The sequence below is a fragment of the Felis catus genome, chromosome A2, assembly GCF_018350175.1.
Source record: "Felis catus isolate Fca126 chromosome A2, F.catus_Fca126_mat1.0, whole genome shotgun sequence".
NCBI lineage: Eukaryota > Metazoa > Chordata > Mammalia > Carnivora > Felidae > Felis > Felis catus.
Genome location: NC_058369.1, coordinates 23,972,404 through 23,997,882, shown reverse-complemented (window position 1 = coordinate 23,997,882; position 25,479 = coordinate 23,972,404). Strand labels below are relative to the sequence as shown.

At 40.6% G+C, this 25,479-nt stretch overlaps 1 protein-coding gene across 9 annotated transcripts in view; it reads left to right on the top strand.

Moving 5' to 3' along the window:
* The window catches only part of ERC2 (ELKS/RAB6-interacting/CAST family member 2), a 923,200-nt gene that overhangs the window by 688,661 nt on the left and 209,060 nt on the right, over nt 1-25,479 (top strand). For 4 of the 9 annotated variants that reach the window (XM_045051677.1, XM_045051674.1, XM_045051660.1 and 1 more), the window contains 2 exons: nt 15,654-15,801; nt 17,258-17,386. In XM_045051677.1, the coding sequence (XP_044907612.1) occupies nt 15,654-15,801; nt 17,258-17,386 (277 nt within the window). Of the gene's footprint in view, nt 1-15,653; nt 15,823-17,257; nt 17,387-25,479 lie in introns of all 9 variants that reach the window. The other 5 variants (XM_045051699.1, XM_045051698.1, XM_045051686.1 and 2 more) reach the window with 2 other exon arrangements.

Sequence of the window (25,479 nt, the reverse complement as noted above, 5' to 3'; positions counted from 1 at the left end):
GGAATCCAAAGAAACCTAACCAAAACACACATTTAGTCATACCACTCATCTTTTGTTAGAATTCTTTCTTTGGGAATTGCTTGACATGGTCCTCTGTTGTCTGCACAGATACTTTCACAGATGGGAATGAGGCATCTTGTGCTATTGTTTGATAGCTGTGACTTAGCCAGAGGTCTTTCTGTCATTGAATTGACATCAGCTTTACCTACCTGTGACTTCCATCCTTAGGTCCTAATTCAAATCTTTGGGTCCCTGGGGAGCAAGCCTCATCTGTATTCACTTTAGCCAGTAGTTGGAGGAATAACTACCATGTTCCTAAACCTTCCCAGGCTCCATACATATATATATATATATATTGCATTAAAAATCTAATGAAAGGAGAGGGGGTATCTCATATGTCATACTAGTCCCTTTGGCCCCCTTTAGATTCCTAAGGGCGATGTTGATCAACCTAGCTTTTCTTTCCTCTTCTGCTAACTGAGGGCCTGAGAAGGACCTGGACCTCATGCATGGCAGGGTCTACTTGTGAAATAAAAGATTACTCTCTATATGTATCCTAAGGATACAATGTCTGTAACAGATATCAAAGAAAACGTTCACTTAGTAAGAACAATTGGGGTTCAACATGACTTTCTAAGGCACCCTGCTTGGAAACCTCAGTAATATTTAGTGAAAGGTCAAGTACTTTTCAAAAGGAATGACAAGCCCTCATCTATGCAGGGTAAAAGGGAATGGCCAGATGTTCCTCAAACATACCCTAATTATAATAATATTCAGCAATCAAATGAATGCTTTCTAGATTTTGAGTGTCATGGACCAATAATGTGAAAAAATATTTTTGAAAACAACATAAAGCTTGATTACCTATTTAAGCTATTAAATTAAATAAGGCTATTTAAATATTAACTCTGTCACCATCATTTGATAAAAGGGCATTTTAACACCACAAATGAGGAAGGACATTACCTAATTTCAGAATAAAAGGCTGCCATTGCCTGGCATTGGTGTTGGTAATCTTATCCCCACAATATTTGCCCATGTCCTCACCTATGTGCATGGGTGCATGAGTGAGCGTATATGCGCTTATACATGCATGTGCAAATGAGTGTGTGTGTGAATGTATGAGAACTTCAGCACAAACAAGTGCCAGGCTTTGGTTTGTTACTTAGGAATCACTTAATCGGGTTATGTTTTTTTCCTTGGTGGTACTCTAACATCCCTGGAAGTTATACAGTTGGAAATAGGTACTCCTAAATACACAAGATAGGTATAATTTTAAAAGAATCCTCTTAGTTTTTCCTCAGATGCTTATTCCCATCTGAAATCTTCTTTTTTCCTTCCATAGCCCTCCAATACAGCCTTCCTTCACACCACACAACCACCTCTGCATTCTGTGAAACCTACCACTATCATCCCAGACCAAAGGGATGTTCGTTCCATCCCACAATCAAGCATTTTAATGAAATGACCACATCACACAGACTTGGATTCAAATTCTAGTTTCCCCATTTAAAAGCTATGTGACTTTGGGCAATGTGCTTAAATTTCAGACTCAGTTTATTCAACTTAAGAATAATAATAACTTTCTTTTCAGAGGATAATTGGAGAGGACTAAATGAAACTACATGCTTTACTCACACCTCACATATGCACATAGCAAACAAAGTAATAACTGTTAATAATTGTTAATCCTCCGTCTTAACAATGGAGGCATTAATTGACTATTATTTGTCTTTTGTGATTTAATTTTTCATATACATTTGTTTTCCTTACCAGAACAGTTTGCAAGCCATACCCCTTATTGTTTCTGCATAGCATCTAGCACAATACTTGTCCACAGTAAGTTCTCTTCACATATGTGTAAAGACATGGATTGACATTGGATTGACATTAGACAGTCCTTTCATGCCACCACACATGACTGTATCACCATCCTCAAGGATGCTCCTTTATTGGTCCTCTTATTAATGGGAATTTAGCATTCTGTAGCCACCTTCTTCTTTGACTCCTGCCTTATGTCCTATGACTTGAAGTTCAAATCTAAAGGAAGGTACTCCACTGCGGTTCAGGGGCACAGGGCAGCCTCAAGGCTGTCCTGGGAGATAGATGATCTGATCTCAAAGCAATCAGTCACCAGGCCAGTATCTCAGTGAATGGTAATCAGTGTTAGGTTGGGATCTGGTCACCAGGAAGATTCTCACTAAGTGGTTTCCCAGGTCTGGGGGCACCCAGTAAGGGACTGGGATTTGTCACCTTTCTGGGCTTCTAGTTCCCCTCCTCTTGCTCTGATTTGTGTAGCAGGCTCTCTCCTTTAGGCTGGGTTGTTTCTGGTAGTTAGTTTTGGGTGCATGTAAGATTAATAGTTTGATATTGTGGAGAGGAAATAGCCTCAATCTTTTAAATCTTTCAGGTTAGAAAGTGATAAAGAATTAAAATTATCTATGGAGGTGTATTATAAACAAGCAGATGAAGAACTAATAAAGCTGCTTATTATAGAAGAAGATTGTTAGGTTGAACTACACAAAATCATTGATATTTGACTGTTTCTGACTCACAAAAAAATTCACTTCATATCATTCAGCCTGATGGCTGTGAATATGAGGTGTTGGGTTTCTGTTTATTTGTTTATTTTGAGCTTCTGGATTGCAGCTGCATCACACTGGACATTCAGAAGGAAGAGAACAGGATGGGAGAGAGCTTCTAAGTCAATTATTCCAGTATTTGATGCATGTGGGTGAGCATGCCATGTGAATTCTCTTTTTTTAATGTTTTTATTTATTTTTGAGAGAGAGAAAAATGAGCGTGAGTGGGGGAGGGGCAGAGAGAGAGGGAGACACAGATGAAACAGGCCCCAGGCCCTGAGCTGTCAGCACAGAGCCCAACAGAGGGCTTGAACTTATGAACGAGAGAGATCATGACCTCAGCTAAAGTCAGACGCTTAACTGACTGAGCCATCCAGGCACCCCTTGCCATGTGAATTCTTATGCCCAGACTTTGAGTTGGTAAGCAGGATTCATGGATCTCTTCTTTGCCTGGTATTTGTTGATGATCTGGTATTTGTTACTGACAGAAATAGAACAGTATTTCTCTGTGGTTTGTGGCACCATTCAGGGTCAGCCCATCATGACTATGTAGATGGAGAGTCTTTGGGGTCTACCGTATGGTTAATTCCATAGAAGCAAGAGTTGTGGCTGTCTTCTTTGTCCTTTCCTCCCTGATACCTGGTATGCAGTGGGCACTCAGTTGATATGTGTTCAAAGAATTGAAGAACTGGACTCTGATCATCTGGTTGGTTTATTCTTACTTGTGTGGTCAGTAAACAGCCACCCCAGGGGAACATGTCCACTCAAGTTTCTTGGGAGTGGACATCCTAATTTCACATCAGAAATACTCCTGCTTCTAAGCGATCGCTCCTCCCGAACTGGAAATTTCACTTCCATGAGCCACAAGGCCACCCATACTGTAAATCTGAGACTGCTTTCTATACCATTGTGTCTTGGGCTGGTTCCCCCACGATTCTTTCCAGATGTGGAGTGCTTTCAGGTAGTTTACCAGACTCTTTCATTCTGCATCCGCTGTCTGGTTTCACGTTCCCTCCACCTCTGAGAAGCAGCATGCTGGTAGTGTCCCATATATTATATTCATGAATTCAGAAATTTCGGGTAACTAACAGATGTAACTTCTCATTATTTCTGGGTTCACTGGCTGATCTTTGTAGCACCTCATTGTGTATGTCTTTTAAATTAGTTGCTTAGCAATGCAATACTTTAGGTGTATGTATGTGTATGCATAGTTTTATACTCCTGTAGTTTGGGCTCTGAAATTAATTTGTGGCTGTGGAATATGCTTTTGCCTCTCTTTTTAGTTTAGAGCTTATCATTCATCAGTGAGACCTTGCGGAGAATAGCCACATCGTTTGCTCTGTCTCCCATTGACACCTGCAACAAGTGGTTAGTGAGTGTGCCTTAGACAGACTCAGTGTGTTTTCATGGCAGCATTTTAGCAATTTCTTACCAACATATAACTGCTGTAAATCTGGTCTCACTTTTTTTCTTCACGGTGTTGAAGTGTGTATTTCTAATCTCTGTCATTTAGACTTTAAGTTTTTTCCAGAAAAAACATATCATCCTAGGTTTCAGGTATGAATCCCCTTTGGATTTACAATCTATTTTATTCTGTATCTTCTCAAAGCAAATTCATGTATGACAGGTACAGAAATGCTGAGACTTTCATTTGTTTGAAAGCAACTATGTGTCCATGAAGTTTTCTCTCTCTTTTTTAAAGTTTATTTATTTATTTTGAGACAGAGAAAGAGCATGAGCAGGGGACGGGCAGAGAGAGAGGAGAGAGTGAGAACCCCCAGCAGGCTCTGCAGTGTTAGCTCAGAGCCCGATGTGGGCGAACTGTGAGATCATAACCCAAGCTGAAATCAAGAGTTGGTTGCTTACATGACTGAGCCACCCAGGTGCCCTGAAATTTTCTCTTAAAAGGAAAAAACACATAAAATATGCCTGTCACCTATTAACAAAGTTCTCAGCAGGGCCAATCCTATACTGAATGTTTATTTGATAATTTGATAAATGATAATTTCAATCTAGGCTTCCCTCAAGAAAAATGTGTGCAGAAGGAGGATCAGAATGTGAAATGCCCTGTGGCTCCTTATGCATCATGGAGCGCTTCTGTGGCTAATGTTTATTTTGTTAATAACCACCCTCTGTGGTACTCTTTTAGAATGTAGATGGTAGAGATGTAATTACTTTGGGAAAAAATGGAAAAAGGCAGTATTTATTGCAGTGGCCACGAGATGGCAGACCTAAAATCCAGGCTTCTCAAAGAGATTTACTTGAGGAATTACATCTTTGAAATCTCTTTAAAAGCCATCAGCTTACCAAAGGAGGACTCCTATCGGTTGTCCCAAATTGCTGTGCAGTTTCTGTGGCAGGCACAGCAAGGGAGAACAGCTCAAGTTGATGGGAATCTGTTTACTTCTCCTCCATATCAGATATCATGGCTTCCTGCCCCTTCTGGAAACCTGCTTTTTGCTGGCCGCTACAGTTACCCACGGCACATACAGACACACCACTCTGTTCCCTTCCCCCAGTGTAGAAGCAGCACTGCCTTTTTCCTTCCTGTGAATAGTAACTTTCACAATGGAGCTGCTTCCATCCAACTTAATTTTTTTTTTTATTTCTTTCTACAAAGTTCTGCTTTATAGAACCTAATTCAATTTTCTTCAAATGTTGCATTAACAAAATTCTGGAATGTGCCCCCTTCTGTTCATATTCCTCTTACAGCAATGACATGACGATCTGTTTTGTTTTTCATTATAATTTAGCCTATGGGAATATTCTATTCCATGTAAGCATAAATAAAGGGAGGTTTGATTTAACACAAAAATTTCAAATTAAGAAGGGAAATATTTAGTTCAAGATGTAGGAGGGCAATTTGCTGCTCTGTGCAAAGACTTACTAACAAATCTTAGCAGCCTTAAATATACAGTAGAGGGAAAACTAAAATATATTATCTTAGGGGGTATATATAATATATAATATATATATGTTATATATATTATATATGTTATATGTATATTATATATTATCTATATATTATATATATTATCTATATATTATATATATAGATATATAGATATCTATATAGATATATAGATATAAGATCAGTGACTTATTTTCTGGAAATTATTCATTTCCAACCAAAAAGTTAACGTGATAAGGCAAGTGTCTTGACAGTAACTAATCATCCATGGACAGTAGGTTTAGTTTAGGTGGGTGCTGGGCAAAGCTCTGGCCCACAGTGAAGTCTAGATGTATTTAGTTTTCTTATTATCAGTCACCAATAATACCTCCAGGGAGTCTGATTGGGTGTATTTCACATTGAAAGCTACATTGGCAGAGTTAAGTGGTCAAGAGAGAAGCCTTCTCATCACTGAATGAGAATAATGAGAATGAATGAGAATTATACATTAACGCCAGGTGTGCTAGTGTGTGTGCCTGGTGTGCTAGTGTGTGTGCCTGGTGTGCTAGTGTGTGTGCCTGGTGTGCCTGCTGAAGGGTCAGAGGCTCTTCATTTCACTTGCACTCTCTGCCTTCAAAATTTACCATTTCTTTAAGTTTTTTTTTTTAATGGAAGAATTTTTGTTTGAAGTTGTTTGACTTTGGTTAGATTTTGCACTTGACCTTGACTTTTAAAAGGTCACCTTTCAAAACACATTTCCATTTCTCATGCAGCATGAAATCACATCTTGCCCACTTTTGTGCAGCCTTTCCTATCAGTTTGGATGGAATGATATTGAACAGTTATTGCAAGTCAGACCTGGCTGGCTTAGGATGCAACTCCTCTATGATGAACGAACTGTGTTAATACTCAAGCTTTATTTTCTCCTTTAAATTTATTTGTGAACTTCTTATTAGACACATCACCAAAGGCAAGGAAAACAAAAGCAAACATGAACTATTGGGACTTCATCAAGATAAAAAGCTTCTGCACGGTAAAGGAAACAATCATTGAAACTAAAAGACAGTCTGTGGAATGGGAGAAGATATTTGCAAATGATATATCAGATAAAGGGTTAGTATCTAAAATCTATAAGGAACTTGCCAAACTCAACGCACAAAAAACAAACAACCCAGTTAAGAAATGAACAGAAGACATGAATAGACACTTTTCCAAAGAAGATATCCAGATGGCTAACAGACACATGAAAAGATGCTCCACATCACTCATCATCAGGGAAATACAAATCAAAACCACAATGAGATACCACCTCACACTTCTCAGAATGGTTGAAATCAACAACATAAGAAACAACAGGTGTTGGCAAGGATGCAGAGAGAAGGGAATCCTCTTGCACTGTTGGTGGGAATGCAAACTGGTGCAGCCATTCTGGAGAACATTCTGGATATTCCTCAAGAATGTAAAAATAGAACTACCCTACGATCAAGCAATTACACTATTAGGTATTTGCCCAAAGGACACAAAAATACAGATTCAAAGGGGTACATGAACCCCACTGTTTGTAGCAGCATTACCAACAATAGCCAAACTATAGAGGGAACCAAATGTCCATTGACTGATGAATGGATAAAGATGTGTTTGGTGTGCATGTGTATACACGTTTTATATATGTGTGTGTGCATATATATATATATATATATATACATATATATATATATATGGAATATTACTCAACCATCAAAAAGAATGAAGTCTTGGCCATTTGAAATGGTATGGATGGAGCTAGAATGTATTAGGCTATTAAGTGAAATCAGTCAATCAGAGAAAGACAAATACCATGTGATTTCACTCATGTGGAATTTAAGAAATGAAACAAAGGAACATATGGGAAGCAGAGGGAAGAGGAGAGAGGGAAACAAACCACAAGAGACTCAATGATAGAGAACAAACTGAGGGTTGATGGAGGGAGGTGGGTGGGAGATGGACTCTAGATGGGTGATGAGCACTGGGTGTTGAATGTAAGTGATGAATCATTGAATTCTCCTGAAACGAATATTGCACTGTATGTTAAATAACCAAAATTTAAATCAATCAATAAATCACTAATTTGTTTGCAAAACATACCCCATTTCATAAAAGTCAAATGTGCAACCTAACAGAAACCAATTTCAGAGTCAGTCTTGAAAATTAGAAACCCACTGGCATGTGTAGAATGTTTAGTATAAAGGGGAGCCTGATAGAAAATAATGCAAAACTTGAATCTTTACATTTGGTGGGATCTATGTTGTGTAATAATAAATAATTGGCTAACATTTGTATGGTCACGTCAAGCACTGAACAGAATCTTTACATTCATTATCACATTTAACTCTCACAAAGATTGAAGAGAGAGTTACTATCATCCTTCTTAGTTCAATTGTGAAGACATCTAACTTTCAGAGTCATTAAGTAACTTTCCCAGGGTCGCAGAAACAACAGATATTGCTGAGATTCAAACCCAGATATATTTGATTCCAAAGCTCAGGTACTAAATCAAGTACCTTAATCAAGTACCATAATCAAATCTTAATGATGTGAGTGATATTTTATTTGTGTAGGTAAGTTCCAAGAAATCATAATAGGCTACGGTAATCAAAATAAGTATTTTCATATCTCTGGTGTGTGTGTGTGGGTGTGTGTGTGTGTGACACAGTACTCCGTAATGTATCACACTCATGTCTTCTACCAGGACTCCAAGAGGGGCTTCTCCCATCCCTCATTGCCTTTTTATCACTTCTCTCAAGGGATGGGAATGGAGAGAGCAGTTTAAGATGAGGGTAGTAGCTCTTCCTGGCACTGATCCTACTCTGGCCTTGGACCTTGTCTATATCAGAAAAGTTGGCCTCAGACTCCCAGATACCTATTTGTAGCAGGATGCCAAGTGGTACCAGCATTTGCCATCTTAGTGTCCTGAAGCACTCTGTGTTGCCACTTCAGAGCTTCCTGGCCTAGCTGCACTTGGAGGAATCCAAGGATGGTCCAGGTACCTACCTAGGTCACGTCCTGAGTGAGTAGGGGGATAGAAGCTGCTGCATGGAGCAAAGAGCTTCCATAAGACTTCATGGCCCCTGCGTTAGGAAATTCCAGTCATGTGCTATTAGGTTTCAAAGACAAAATTCTCCATAATTGGAGTAAACTATTTCTTGAGGTCAGTTTTAGGTGGGCAACAGAAAGTAAACCGCATTAAGAAGTCTGGGCTGCCAAAGCCTGGCCTTTACAAATCTGGTCTGTTCTTTGTCCTTGCCGGAACTTGTGGTTGTTCAAATATATCTCACCCTGTGGGCCCCACCTTGTGTGAGCAGCTTTGCTTTCTGCGTGGGCCCTTCTGTGTACACAATCCATCATTCTGCTGGTGGGTAGTGTTGATATTAATTGATATCACAAGACTTTTCTTTCTCAAGTTGCTTTTTTAAAAATCCTGCTTTTAAAATTTAGGGAAAGGAGCATCTATCCCCAGGGTTGATCCCAGCAAACCTCCACCCATCCTCACCCTAGGGGTTAGAGAGAGGCTGTTTTGAACAGGATCTTTCGTCACCGTCTGTCTTAAGTCACCTCCTACTGAACTTACGGTTGAAGATTCAGGGTCATGAGGGAAAGAAAACAGTAATTAACTGGGAAAAGTTGATTGAGCGGAATTTTTTTTCCCACAGTATGATTAGAACATGACTGCGGGCTGAGCACCATACATAATGTAGGTTCTCCCCTACATGTCATTATCCAAACATTTCTTAATGGAATGCGTTTTTTAAGCATCTGCTTTTGTAATTGAATGTGTTCCTAAAGATGGGCCAACTAACTAAAACAAGAGCCCTCAAGAAAAAAAATGTGTTAATGCTTTTCCCCCATCCAATTTATAACAGTTCCTAATTGGACTGCCTCATTTACAATTCCTAAAATTAATTCTGGACCCTCTCTCAGAGCTCAAGTCATCATTAATAGAGCGACAGCAACAGGGAGTGAAATAGAAATGTTTATAAAGCTCCCTTTTAAATTGACTGTGATAAGTGATGTAGTGATGTATTACCGTCAGAGGATTCTGCAGCTCTCTTTGAGAAGGTTAGCCACAGGCAACACTCAAAAGAAGGCATTTATCTTGGTGGGAGACACCCTTCGGTCCTCTTTTGTTTTATTCCATTGAGGTTTTTTTCTTTTTTTTCAGGGTGGCTAAAACCATTTTTTTTGGTGTTTTATTAGCTGTATCTTGACTACCTCCTACAAACTGAATGACAGCATAGGGTTATTAAATGTGTTCTTGCACATATTTTTATCCATTGTTAACCCTGACTAAATGTGTGTGAGGGCACAGAATTCCCCCCCCCTTTTTTACTTCATTGTTGCCCATATTTGTTAAAGAAATTATTCCCTTTGACGTTTGTTTAGGCTGCACTTTGATAAAATGCTGTCTATAGTCCCCTTTCTTAGTTTGGCATTCAGCAGACTCTTATAGATTTATTTCTCTTTGCATTATCTTATCTTCCTTTCTAGCTTATTTGGGCTTCCTTTTCATATTTTAAGCTACATCTTAGGGCATAGACAGATCACCTTAGTAATTGTATACTGAAGCATTTCAGTGTTCTAAAGATAACATTGCAAGCCTTTGGCATATACTTAACCCCACTAACTATCTAAAGATGAGGAAATATGTTCTTTTCGTGTTTCTGTGAACAGAAAGGACAGTTTAAGTGCTGAAGGTGATTTTAGACTTATAGAAACTTTCCTCAGGTTGATGGGACTGTAACAATTTCTGAAGCAATGTAAATCTGGTCTTGAATCTAGAATGTGATTCACTTGATGGAGGAAATAATAAGTTTTCTTTGTGTTTCCAGTTTATATCCAAATGTCTTATCATGGATATACCCTTTATGCTTAAACACTTTTTAAAAGATGTAGATGTAAAAGAGGCATTAAAACTGCAAATATTTCAGTTTTCCCAGACTTTGAAAGGCTGAATCAAAATTCCCTATTGGAAAAAAAGGGGGGGCAACATTTAAGCTTCCTGATTTATTACAATGTTTGCCATTATTTTCAGTACAGTATTTGTCATAAGGTGCTTTAAGTAGATGTATTAGCAAATTTCCTTATGGGAATTGCAAAAAGTGTAGACTCTGATACAGGGCTGGCAAATGAGCTTCATCTTTAAAAAGGTGTATGTTCAGTATCCCTTACCCTCAAAAAGCCCCTGACTTCTAATGCAGGAATAATAAAGATCCATAACTGTGCAGAATTAGCTAACAGCAATTTAAATTATTAGTTGAAATGTATCAGCTTTATAAAGAATTATTTAAAACTCATTTCATAAATCTTATTGCTTAAAAAAAATACAAATGGGGGCGCCTGGGTGGCTCAGTTGGTTGAGTGTCCAACTTCGGTTCAGGTCATGATCTCACGGTCTGTGAGTTCCAGCCCCACATCAGGCTCTATGCTGACAGCTCAGAGCCTGGAACCTGCTTCAGATTCTGTGTCCCCCCCTCTCTCTGCCCCTTCCCTGCTCATGCTCTTTCTCTCAATAATAAATAAACATTAAAAAAATTTAAAAAAACACACACACAAATGGAATGGTTGTGTCAGCCTACAAGAGTTTGGTTTGCCTGGCATCCCTGTACAAATAGGTAATGGCCAGATACAGCCTTAACAGAGTTAGAACATCTCTCCAAATATCCTGAAGTGTGAAGTATTCATATTTTTCTAGCTTTATATACTTTTCTACCAATTACTATTTGGTTTAAATAGACTGGAATTATTTAATGTAGGTTTCAATCAGGTTATTTTAAGAGAAATTATCATAGTTATGGATAATATTTAAATGAGGGTTTCTAAGGGTGCCTGGGTGCCAGGGTGCCTCAGTTGGTTAAGCATCTGACTTGATTTCAACTCAGTTCATGATCTCACGGCTCCTGAGTTTGAGCCCAGAGCAGTGCAGAGCCTGCTTGGGATTCTCCCTCTGCCCGTCCTCCACTCACACACATGCACATGCACACACACACACACACACACACACACACACACACACACTCCCTCTCTCTCAAAATAAATAAATAAACTTTAAAAACAAAATAAATGAGTCTGTGTGTCCTTGTTACACTAATAACAGAGTTCTATGATTGTATAATACCAGTATTCATAAAACAGATTTGTTAGCCAAAAGCAAACAAAACAAAATAAAAAAATTAAGGAAAATATTACAAAGAACAAAATGGGTTATTTTCTATGAATATTAATTATGTTGATGAGTAGTGGTTTTAAATGTACTTTTATAAAGATGATTTTAAATGTATTGAGTATAATAATAATAATAGTATTTGGGGCTATGTTTAGTAGTATCATCTGTAGAGAATTAGGAATTGATACATGTTTTGTGATCGACGGTTGACAGATAGATTGACAGATTGACAGATAATTAGAAAATAATTCATTGGGACTTTCAATGATATTACAAGCAAAGAAATAAGTGTTAGGTTTGGAAAAGCCTAAATTATAGAATTATGGGGCAAAAGGAGTTTAGGAGGGTCATTCTTTAGATTGATGATGACTTTTTAACAGTTTTTAAAGCTGTGTAATTCTGAATATTGACCTGAAAGAGGAAAATGGATTAAAAGGGACTATAGGACAGAGGAGCATAAAAGTGAACACAGGGAGCCTACTTTGACAATGATTACAACTGTCCAAGGGGGGAGATGGTGTAGACTGTACCAGATGTGTGTACGTTAAAGTATGTGTATGTGCACTTACCTATGCATGAAGAGTAAGAGGGACAGAGGGAACATAAATACCTTGATGGGAGAATGAACAAATTTCACATATGCCAAGTATTTGAAGCATGTACCTGCAGTTTATTTAGTGACTGAAAAGTTTTATTTGCAATTTCTTAATGTTTACTCTTATGATATTTTGTGAGAGAGACAGAATGCAGGAAGATTTAAGCAGAAAAAAAAGCAAAAACCAGCTTATCCATTTCACAACCATGAGAGATAATGACTATTAGCATTTTGGTGTCTGTCCTTCCTATTTTTATGTTTGGGGGATTTTCTTGCATATACATATGAACATCAAGAACTGTAGGGATTTTGAGATTTTTCCCTACTGGCATGTTAGCCTGGCTCTCAGTTTCATGGATTATGGTAGATGACCAGAGACTTTGAGGTCAGAAACAAAAGATTTCATTGCTCAAGGTGCAGAGAGCAGTATCAGGGTATTTATGTCAATTCTCCTATCCTCAAGTCCCAGGGAGGCAAGGCAGATGGGCCAGATGAAAAGCTGTACATGCAGTGGGTTGCATTACAAGACAACAACCCTGTGCTTATGGAATCTGAATCTTTTATAATGGCAGTTAACATGCCTGCCCTTTGCTCTGGAAGGACACACTGTTAGACAAGGGCAGTAAGCATGTCTTCCCTTTGATCCTAAGGGAGAAACTACCTCTGTCTTCTAAGGGTATTCACTATACAAACATTCTGGAAAAATTGTGAGAAAAGGTAGTGCCTTTGCTTGTAAAATGTGCAGAAATATGAGACACATGGAGAATTGCCTCCAAACAGACATTTTCACATTTTTTTAAAATCAGCATTTTAAATGCAGCATATAGCTATAAAAATGTAGATATGCAGCATAATTTACTATCAATCTTCAATTTTCTTACTAATGATTTCTTAGGTTGTTTAGATTAAAAAAGCCTCACATGGACATTTCAATTTGGGGCAGAGTGGGGTAAAATATTGCAGTTACCTTGGGTGTGTGGTAGTTAAGTTGGAGTTGGTAGCAAATGGGCTTTCCCTGATTTGAAGGCTGTGCAGCCTCTTTGGCTTGACTTTATGTACAAATATGCACTAGCTGTGAACGGCAAGCATGTCTACTGTCTCAAGATGTTATCCAGAAGGAGACAGGCTGTGTGAAGCTGGATTTGAACGCTGCTGTTGATAGTCCAGGCTGCCCTGGCTTTCTTCTGGAAAGTGGACATATTCCCTGACATTTCTGCTGCTCATATGTCTGACTGAGCCTCCAACAGAAGCTCCTACTCCCTGCCATTAGTGGGGCCCAGAAAAGTCCATACAAATCCCTGCAGTGAAAAGGAGGAAACTCTGAGATCCAAATAATGACCATCTTATTCAAACATCTGGAGGGGGCCTGGTCTGGTGATGGGAATTAAAAAAAGACAAAATAGGATCATGACCAGGTTTTAGTCCTGGGACTTGTGTACAAAGAAAATACCCAATACAGAGGCTTTCCCAGGGCTGTGGGGTCTTATAGGGTATCTAGAATGTGGCAGGAGTGATGGAGATTGGGACAAGACTTCCTCAGTGGAAAGAAGGACTAAATGAAAGACACCAGAAGAGCCATTTTCTAGTCAGAAATAGTCCCCCAAAACTCCATGTTGAAATTTGTGACAGATGTTGCCAGAAAATTGAACTGTAAGATGGAAGGAGGCAACTGTAATACTCCTCTGAGTAAACAATGATCAAAGATTAAGGAGTCAAAGCATTATAATTTTTTAAAAAATGAAAGGATGATTTGTACAATGGTATCTTCAAACATTTTTTTTAAAGTACAAAGTAAAATTACTTATTTCTTGAACAAATATTTTAGGCACTTACTATGTACTCAGTACTCTTCTAGAAGCCAGAGTGCACAAGATAGATGAGGTTCCAATATCATGGAGTGTCAAGTCTGAATAACAAATCATAGATATCTAAGACCTATCTATCTATCTATCTATCTATCTATCTATCTATCTATCTGTCTATTTATTTAAGAGGGGAATGGGGAGGGGCAGAGAGAGAGGGAGAGAGAGAATCCCATCATGGAGATTGCATGGAGCCTAAGATGGCACAGTCCCTCAACCCTGAGATCATGACCTGAGCTGAAATCAAGAGTCAGACACTTAACTGACTGAGCCACCCAGGCATCCCTCTAAGATCCTTTTAAATAACCGAGAGTTATAGGAAGAAAAAGTGTAATGTGACAGACCAGTGGCTTGGGCACAAAGTGAAAGGTAGGGAGACATTGCTAGGGAAAGTGGCTGGCGAGAGCTTTTCTGAGGAAAATACATTTCATTTGAGACCTGAAGGGTAAGGACCTGTGTGAGGTGAGGGCATTCCAGTCAGGGGGTATGGCAAAGGCAAAGCTTATGAGGTGAGGACAAGTATAACATTTTCAAGGACGAGAAAGAGTTCAGGCACAAAATGAGCTGGAGCCTAATGAATGCAGAAGGAGAAGGGGCACAAGATGACCTCAGAGAGGTGGTTAGGGCCAGTTGGTGTAATGAGTCACAGGCATCGGTAAAGGGTCTGATTTCAAGTCTAATGAGTGATGCAATGGATTTTGCAAGCAACATAATGGTGGAATCCATATTTATAATGTTTTTAAAGATGACCCGTCTTTGTTCCACATAGACCAGTGGTCTTTGTTCCTCGGAGACTAGTGGGCTGCAGGAGTAGATGCTAGTGGTTGGGAGTGGTTTGGTAGCAGTAGATCAGTTTAGATAAGGAATGTCTCATGGAGTAAAACCTACTGAAGTTGTTGATGGATCATCTCTGAGTGGAGAAGAGAGGGAAGAAATCAAGGATGACTTCTAGGTTTGGAGCTTGGGTTACTCAGTAGATGGTGGTGTAATTACTAGGTAAGGAAGACTGAGGAGGGAATGGTTTTTGGTGGAATGGCATGAAAGCATCATTAATTACATTGAAAATGGAAAGGATACCCTACTAAATATGTCTGCCTGCCTTCAAAAGAAAATCTTGCATGAAAAAAAATATATTGATATTTAAATTGCTGCCCAGTTTTGTTGGATTGTCTTGGAGTACCTAGAACTTTACTTGGCAGATGGGTAGATGGATGGATGGGTGGGTGGATGGATGAATGGCTGCATCCATTAAAGTACCCTAGAAGTGAGTGTTCAGATTGACTCCCTCCATTTCTAATTTGCAGCTTTGTCTATGAAGCCAGTGAAAGATGGCTCCTTCAGAGGAAGCAGTGCATGGGTCTCAGGGATTCTGACCCAAATTACTTTGTCCATTCTGAGAATCAAAGAGTTACTTTGTCTTTAATTCCTTCCTATTAAGACAGTGCTCTATGGTTCATTTCAACTATAAATGACAAGTTTTTTTTACATTTCATAAAAATGATCACAATAATCTTTATTTTACCAGACAAGAAGCACTGCTTGCAGCAATCAGTGAAAAAGATGCAAATATTGCCTTGCTGGAATTGTCTGCTTCCAAAAAGAAAAAGACACAGGAAGAAGTCATGGCTCTCAAGCGGGAAAAAGATCGACTCGTGCATCAGTTAAAGCAGCAGGTGGGGCCTCCTGCACAAAAGGTGTGTCTTGCTGGGTTTGGGGCCTTGCGTGCTTTCTCTGGGTTTAGCTACTCTTCATTCTCCCATGTCCATCCTGCGGGCTCAAGCAGCTAAAACCAGGTAGGAATGAATTGGCCCGAGTTGTTGCTAGAACATCATTTTACTGCTTTTCTGTGTTTATGTGCATGTGCCTGGGCTTGTGTGGTTTGCAGCCAGTGCTGTTTTCCTTTCTTTTGTATTAGCATCATCTTCCCAGATATAACTCTCAGGTCTCTTCCTTCCAGTAGACTTTGTATGACTTCTCACTAAATCGTAGAAACTACTAATTAAATTCTGGGCACCTTCTTTCCCATTGGAAATGTTACCTTCTGTCTTGCTTACTTTCTGGGCCCCATCAATAACTCTCCTCATCCAGTTCTTTAGATTTCTTTCTCTCCATACTTCCAACTTTGGTTCTTCAGCTAGTTCTTTCAGGACCTTTTAGCTAAGGAATATTCCCCAGCCCCTAGCACTGCCAGACTATGCTTGGAGACCTCCCTAGCCATTATTTAGTTAACATCCTTTTTTTATCACCTATTTACTCAATTATCCATTTATTCCTCCTCTCTAGGCCACTGTATTTCTTCTGAGGGAAAAGGAAGGAGGGGGAAAGTCTTGTGCACAAAGTTCTTTTCTTTTTGGAGGGTTTTCTGTGAGTGGCTTAAATAGACATAATTGCACTTGAAGTGTACTGCGAAATAATTCCTGAAATCTTCAGACATTAGTTCTTCTCCATATATATAATTTAGGAACTTTTGGAAGCAGTAGTTAAAGATATTCACTTGGACTCTAACTTCATTATAAAACCAATTCAGCAGATATTATGGCTCAGTGGTCTGTGGTCTCACAAGGTGGCTGTCACATCTTAGCTTGGGCCACATGTGGCTCTGAAGCTCTGTAAATGCCACATGGTACCACATGCAGTGTGTCCACATCAATTTCAGCCCCGAGGGCTGGCTCTCTGCCTGCTAGGGTGATCTGGGCCAGTGTGCAAGGTGACTGGAAGGGAAACCCAAAGAAATAAGACCCTTCCTCTCGCAACGGGGCCAACTCTTGGAAGGAAAAGGCATCCTTTGGCCGTGAAACAGAGTCCATTTCTCATAGGGCTGCCTTGCTGAGGGAGAGAGACCACCGCCATGCCTGAGTGCCCTCTCCTGCAGAGGGAGGGTCCCAGTCACTGCCAGACATTGGGGTCATTCCATAGAGCAGCATGCCTTGCTAGTGCTGGCCCCGGGGGTCGGGAACCGCTTACATCTGACCTCTTTGTTTGGAGCTGTGCATCTTCTACACTGGGTTTTCCACCCACCTGGCCACAGAAAGTCAAGACAAGCCCCCTTCTTTGCTTTCTCCTAACTCCTTCCCTGTGAGCCCTGCTCCCTCCCCTCCTGCACCTAACCATTGTAGCTTTCTCCCACAGGTATATAGACCTAGGAAACAGCCCCTGAGCTCGAATATACCATGCACTTGTGATGCTGGCTACAGCCCAGATATTACGGCCAAGTACCACGGGTCCAGCTACGATGCATACATGATCCAAAGGTCTCAGGTCAGTCAGCAGCTAAGGAGACACTCGACCCCACCATGGGGGGGGGGTGGGGGTACATAACAGCTACATCCTACCTTGCCCTTTATCTCTTTTTATGATTGCTAGTACTTGGTGGCCAAAAAGTCTGAGACCATAGATGATAGCATTATATCTTGATTTGTAAAGTGATTTCATTTATTATGTATTTGTCAAAGGTTCCAGATTTGGTGGCTACCCGATGGGGCCAGCTCTTCTGGCTACCCAGTGGAGCCAGCGAGAGGCCTCGCTGTCAGGCATAGTGGATTATATTTTCCTTTCTGTCTCCTAGATACCTTGCTCCTCAAACCCCCCTCTATTTTTCCAATAAGGAATTTTTTAAGGCTATTTTTTTCTCAACATCATGAAAATGCACTCCTAGATTCCAGGAAGGATTGAGTGTAGCCCTTCAATTTGCTCCTGGGAAACTGCACAAAGCCTTCATTATTCACGACGGGCTTGGTTTTGGGTATCATGGGGCACATTTGGGAAACCCCAGCCATGCAGATTTAGGCTCCCGCCTGAACTAAGGCAGGGTCTGAAGGGCTATTGTGGAAAAAGAGGCAGAAGGAGAAGGATGGGATCCTTGATGATTTAGATTTGAAATCCTTCCCCACACCCTATAGGCAACAGAGAAAAAAAAAAGCACGTGAATTGATGTACCCTTGTTGTAAATGATATGATTCTAAGGATAATGATTCATTGGCTTGGAAAAGCACCCCCTTTGTATTGAGTGTTTCCTCTGTGCCAGGGTGCATATCCAGTGTCCCTCAGGGGCTTTGTCCCACTGTCCTCACAGCAGCCCTGTGGTGTGGGTGGCAGGATTGCCTCCCTTTTCCAGGGAGTGTAGCTGAGACTCAGAGTGTGGAATAACCAGCCTAAAGCACAAAGCTTGTAAGCAATAGGGCTTGGATCTGAGATAGTCCACCTGAGTCTACACATGCCCCACCAGATTGAGGCTCAGAAAGGAATTCAGAGTGACAAGTGGGAGGGTATTCTAGAACCTGTGAGGTCCCCTTATCTTTGTAAGCTTGAAGTAGATGCCAAAGTATCCATTTAAGAATGTTCTCTGGCTATTCATAAGGAGTGGGTTCTGCCTAGAGCTCTTAGGCTTAGGCTATTTGATCATATCAATACTTCCTAATACTTCTGAGTTCTCCCCACATGCCAGGCATGGCTGTAAAGGCTTTGCATACACTGACTCATCAACTCCCAATGAAACTGAAGCACTGATACTCTTATAGGAGAAGGAAGCAAAAGTCCAGAGAGGTTTGGTGCCTTGCCCAGGCTTTACAGCTGTACATTCCATGATGCTTGAAAAGACCCTTTACCATACAACCAGTAACTGAATTGTTAGTACCATCTAGAGTTGGACTGCTTGGGATGACTCTTGTCTGAGCACTTGTTAGCTGTGTGATCATGGGAAAACTACTAAACCTTCATGAGCCTCAGTTTCCTTGTCTGTAAACTGGGCTAATAACCTAATTCAAAGTATTGTGAGTATAAGGTATATAAAGAGCTCTGCATATGCTTGGCACATAATAGGTACTGTATATGTGTGAGCTTCTATTACTACTGCTACTATTAATTGATTTTATCACTACCATCCTCAAAGGTAGCTTGATTTTGATTTCATTGTTGATATTTTTCACAAGCCTGGGAGTCATAACTGGTTGAGACACTCTTGAACTGTGGGAGAAAGAGCTGCAGACATTAGCACTTAGGCCTTCTTGGTCTCCCTCCCTTGAAGCCCAAGCACTTGGGAGCAGCGGGGAGACATGTCAGGAACAGTAGACCTCAACTCCCAGTGTGCACCAAAGAGGCTCACACTGCTTATTAAATTTGCTTGGTTTGTGTATGCAGTCCACATAGAGTCAATCAGACAGGGTACCCCTGGGAGAGCGAGTCTCAGACCTCAGCTGTCATCACCTGCATGAGTGACTTGGGAGGGCAGAGCTCTTTCAGATGCCTGGGCCAACGGGAGGGGAAGGCCTTTGGTTCATCTGCCTGATGTTCTGTGAGGATACTGAGGCAGACTGGCTCATGAGAGATGCCACCCCTTCAGGCTGCCTTCTGCTCAGCTCATCTCGTGCAGAAGGTTTCTCTACTGCCCATGACATTCCCAGTGACTGAACATCAGTAGTTCATTTAACAATCCCCACAGTTATTGCACTTTGCCAAGCACATAGTACCCACTCAATAAATATTTGTTTTGTGAATGAATGGATGACACATGCCAGGCTCTATGTCAAGTGCTTTATGTAAATATGTTTACAAACATTATCTCACTTTTTCCTCATAATCCACCAACCAACATATTGCATATCTGCTATGTGCCAGGCTCTCAGACGGGTGCTGGGTATCATCCACAACAGAAATTTTATCTGCCCCAGTGAGAAGAGCATCATTCTTATTTTTGAGTTGATCAAATCAAGGCTCTGAGAGACCACATGACTCAACTACCATACCTATGCATATCACACATACCTGGTAGTGCAGGGTTGGGCTCCTAAGACATAGCAGTGCTGACACTTTGCTCTTAGCTAGGCTCAATACTGCATCTCTAAAGCCATGGATTAGCTCCCACACCTCACAGATATTGTCCGAGGAATCGAGTTCCAATGCCTCAGCTTATGGAGAGGCCACATGCTATGTTGGAATTCAACTCAACAATATTCATTGAGTACCTTCCCTGTGTTAGAATGCTAGGCACTTTTGGAATATGTCAGTGACCAAAATAAAGACCCCTTCCTCGTGGGGCATATGTTTTAATGTTGGAGTGGGGGGCAGGTGGGAGAAAAGCAATAAACTATGAATGTAATAAATAAGTAAATCATATGGTAAAAAAAGAAAAATGTAGACCAGTATAAGGAGAACAGGAGTGTCAGGGAAGGATTGAGGACAAGGTGACAATGTAAAATAGGGTAGACAGATGGGCCTCAATGAGAAGAAGACATTTGAGCAAAGACTTGAAGGAGGTGAGAGAGTGCGCTTTTACACATCTAGGGGAAGAGTGTTTTGGTGGAGGGAACAGCCTGCACACAGCTCTAAGGCAGGAACATGCTGGTGTGTTTGGGAAAGAACAGGGAAGCCAGTGTGGCTGGAGTGGAGCAGACAAGGAGATGAAGAGGTGAGCTGTCAGCGCAGTGACTGAGTGAGGATAGGATGTGTAGAACTCTGCAGGATCTGCTAAGAGTGGTACATTCTGAAGCAGAAGTTCTCTGCAGTTACCAAACAAAATACATTAGTCATGCAACTCCAGAGCAGGGAGGGCTCTCAGACCACTCAGCATGACCTGTCTCAGTCTGCCCTACTGAGCCCACTCTCCAGATCTCTGCCTTCAGCTTCTAAGGAGTCCCAGGGCTTAGCCTGCATTTTTAAAAATCATTGCCACTTCCATTAAAGCCGTGAAGAACTAATGCCAGAATTTGTTTGTCATGGCTGGTGAGATTTTTGAGTAGGAACAGGACCCTTTGACAAAATACTCTCCCTGACTTTCGGGCAGTCTCCACGATAATACCGCTGGAGTCCAAATCTTACACTCTCTTTGTAATGGCTTAGATGGCTGTGCCTAGGAAAAGTGCAGCCAGCCTCCAGGCCAGGGCAGAGATTCTCAAACCTCAGTGGGCAAAAATATGATCTTTTCTAAAGATAAATCTCATGATACACTCATCACTCTCCAGCCCTTACTGCTGAAACGTCTTCCCTGGCTTCCTTTACTGGTGGTATAAAGACAAATTCAAACCAATGGGCCTTGTACATGCAATGCAATCCCCTCTGCCTGGAATACATTTCCGTCTTTTCCTCACCTAGTTAATGCACATTCACCCATTCACTCTCAATCCAAGATCAGGGAAACCTGGGATTTTCTCAATTGTATCAAATCTCCAGTTTGACAATCCTGTAGAATGTAGACATCACTTAATTGCACTGTAGCAGATGCAACTTTGTATTTATTTTTGTGATTATTTGAATAGTAACTATCCTGCTAGTTTATGAATTTGTGTTTTTGTGATTATTTGAATAGTAACTATCTACCCTGCTAGTTATGAGCACTGAGAATGTGATCCTGTGACCTTTTTTGCTAACCATTTATCTCCAGGCCAAGCCCAATTGCTAGGACATAGTGGGCATTCAGCAAATATTTGTTGAAGGTATAAGTAAATGAGTGAGTGAATTGCCAGGGCAGCTTATTTAAAAAAAAGAGATATTATTGGTCAATCATGACTTTAGACAAAACTTAGCCTATGATTCTTCTCACCCCAGTATTCCAGGCTGCCACCAAGTATAGGAGCTGATAGAAGAGATGAGACTTGGGGTGCCTGGGTGGCTCAGTCGGTTAAGCGTCCGACTTCGGCTCAGGTCATGATCTCCCGGTCCATGAGTTCGAGCCCCGCGTCGGGCTCTGTGCTGACAGCTCAGAGCCTGGAACCTGTTTCAGATTCTATGTCTCCCTCTGTCTCTGACCCTCCCCCGTTCATGCTCTGTCTCTCTCTGTCTCAAAAATAAATAAACGTTAAAAAAAAAAAAAGAAGAGATGAGACTTGTTTGCCATGATGACCACAGAATGGTGTCATGTTTTTTTTCCTGCCATGTTGCAATGTGCTTTGTAGAGATGCCTTTTCCCATACTTGAATTATTTGCAATGGTGGCCATTTTGACCCTTTCCTCTGAATCTTCCTTTTCACTGTATTTTAGTTCAAATCTCTTCTAAATTTGGGGGTTCTTCTTGTCACTGAGCTTCCAAATGTGGTAAAGGTGACTTGTTGTTATGAAGGGAGCGCCTCTACTTCATCCCCGAGAATTTCTGAGTGTCATAAATCAGTTTGCCTAGAAATATCTAAACTCCTGTTAAACATCTGTCAAGAGAGCCAGAAAAGGTGATATGAAATGAGTCCAGAAATTCCACCTATGCTTAACAACAAAAGAATCTTTATGACGCTCTTCAGGTGTTGACATTTGGGTTGGTTCTAGGCTGAGTAAGGTATAAAGCTAAGAGAGCAGTACAAATTAACTTTCTGTTGGCATTAAAAAAGATAAAGGATTAATCATAGCTTGGTAGTAGATATAGGTCTATCTAACTTTTCTATTCTTCCCAATTGCATTTCTTCATAAGCACACACCTCTGACGCTTTTACCATACCTCTTTTTTTAAAAATCTGGCTTCCAGATTTTTGCAGTTTTGGGAGAAAGTCTCGATTGGGAATGAGTTAAGTTTTTTGGTTTTTTTGGTTTTGGTCTTTTTGTTCTTTCTGCGGGGAGACTAGTTCTAAAAATATTATTAAAAATAATCATTTTTCTTTCTTTTGTGTTTTGGATCAATTCTCTCCCTAATTCTTTTTCTCCACCCTTGAAAAAAAGACTGACATCAAAATAATTAATTCTGAAATCATTGGATTTTTTTTTTTTTGCTGCTAAGGGGTTTTTGAAGAAAGCTTAAAACTAAATCTTACCCCCTAAGCCTTATTCCCAAATGCTCCCCTGTGTGCTGAAGTAGTGATATGCACATCCTTGATGAAAATGCCTTCTTAAAATGAGGGCCAGACACTATTGTTTAGCTAAAATTAGAACCAGCTTATTTCTCAGAACTGGTTAGAATACTTCTGTGATCAGAGATAAATTGTGCTTTGTTTTCGTTTCGCTTTCCTACCAGTTCTGGGCACTGCCTTTGGCTACCAAAACATACTGGGCATTTGGGAGCAGGGAGACTTTAGGACCAGGAGAGACTAGTCCAGGTCAACATTCTGAAGGCAACGCTAAGTCTGCACAGTGTATCTGTTTAGGCAGTTTTTCCCCCTCCTGTGTGTTGTTCAAAAGTTGGTAAGACTCATCTCTAAGAATGAGCCAAATAGGTGTGGCCAAGAATGGAAGAAGGCGGAGGTTGCCCTGGAAAGTGTTCAGGAAGGCTGGTTGTAAGGATGGAATCCTAGTCAAAATTGGATGTTGGCAGAGACAGAACCATCCTGTCAGGAACAGTGGGAAGCACCTGAGTGGGATGGTTGGTCAGGCGTTTCTTTCCTTCTCTGCTTGAGGCCGTACATGGTTGTACTTCATATTTACACTTCCATTGCATTGTATGTAGATGACTTTTAATTATACTTTATGGTTCAGAAGGTGAGCACAATTAAACAGCAGTGGAGGAACTGTATGCAGTAGGGTTCCCATAGCCCTGTGTTTTGGTTGGATGAGCTCCAGAAAAGCTTGATTTGATCCCAGCATTGTAATGCATCACAGACTTGCCCCAGATCAAATTGCTGAAATGCAAATGCATTGGTTTTCACTGCAGACTCACTTTGGGTTAAGCTGTTCATGTCCCACTGGTAGAGTCTAGGCACATCTCTATTTATCATTGATTTCAATGCAAAGTCTCTTTACAGTATGTTCTAGAGAACCCCCTTTTAAAAAAGAAATACCCAGATCCCTCTTTGATAGGCCAAGGACAGGGCATTCTCAAGGAGGTAAAACCTTTCAGTGTTACTGAAAAGCTTCCTCTTAGTACCAAGTAGTTGGTCAGGACACTAGTCTGCTCTCTTAGCCTGGACATTCCCTAATCTAAATGGCTGATGCTTCAGCTCCAGTACTCAGGGAATCCATTCAGTTGGCCACTTGCAACACACACTACCACTCAGATTGTGGAGGAAAAGATTTTCTCAGCGATTCCACGAGTTTCTCAAATCTCTTTTAGGAGGGCTTTTTACCAGAGCTTCAAGTGGACTCTGATGGTCTACTTTCTGAGTCTTTCATTTGAATAAAGCCATAGTATAAAAACCACTTTAGTTCCCCTACAGGAGAGACTCTGTTTGCCCTTGAGCCTTGGTTTTTTATCTTCTCTACCACTAGGCAGATGTTAGCTCACGAAACAGATAACAGGGAAAATTCTTATTTTTTGGTGCAGATGTGTTACAGACATTTCAAAAATCTGCTTGCTGGAGAGGTAGGGAATGCTTCCTACAGAAGTAGAAATTCCTATTTTATGATTGGCAGTCCATAGCCTCTCTTTTTTTGTGACTGATACCTATCCATGATACTTTCTCTGAAGTATTTAAGGATTTTAGTGTAAAAATTGCTAGTGTTAGAAAAGCTTGATCTTTACTTTTTTAACATACCTTTTTAAGTAGAAAAACTTGAAAAGAACAACTTCATCAGTGTGTTCCCTGCTTTTAGAAATACATAAAGGGAGGGATGGGTCTGACTTTTAAGTTTCTGAGTGATTTTCCAACTTTGCTTCAGTAATTTCAAGCACCCCCTGCAGTATCTAGCAGTTGGCAGAGCATATTAGAATAACAGGCTTAGCTGAAGGTGACCGAAACAGAGAATAGTGTACAAATGCCAAGAAGATCTCTCACGCGCTGTCTCCTTTTTTTTATTCAAATTTCACATCTGTGCTCTATTTTTAAACATTTATTCTTTAAGTGATAACGCATGTTTTACCAAGCCTCTTATTGGATTAGACATGTTTGAAATCCCCCCAATTTTAACCTGTTCATTACTGCCTCCAAGAACATTTCAGATCCACCACCAAAGCACAGAGTATATACAGGGGAAGTTCCCAAGATGTCGGCCACCAGGAAACCATTGTATTTTGGGAAAGCCTGGATCCAGCTGTTGCACTGGGTAGATTGGTGGGGAGGATCTTAGACTGACATTGCTTCAAGAGAACTTTAAGTGTGGCTATAATGTGTGCATCATTCTTGCTCTTCATGACAGTTTTTCTATTCACCTTTTAGAGTGGGAGAAACTAACGGTTTTTGAACTCTTGCTATATACCTGGCACTGGGCTGGGGATTTTAAATATATTATCTCCATTGATCTTCACAACTCTGAAAACTGGGTGTTAGTAATCCCATTTTAGAGATAAGGAAATCAAGGTACAGCAACCGGGTGAAGATGCCACAACTGAGGAAGGAGCCTCATTCCACAGCTCTTCCATTCTCTTCTCAGCACATGTCCCCAAGTTGCTGCCATAACTCATTAGGCCATAGCCCCCCACCCCCACCCCCCAGCGAAGGGGCTAACAAGTTGCATAAAAAGAAGGCTTTATCCTGTGACCCTGAGCACCACTCCTAGCTCCTCCCTCT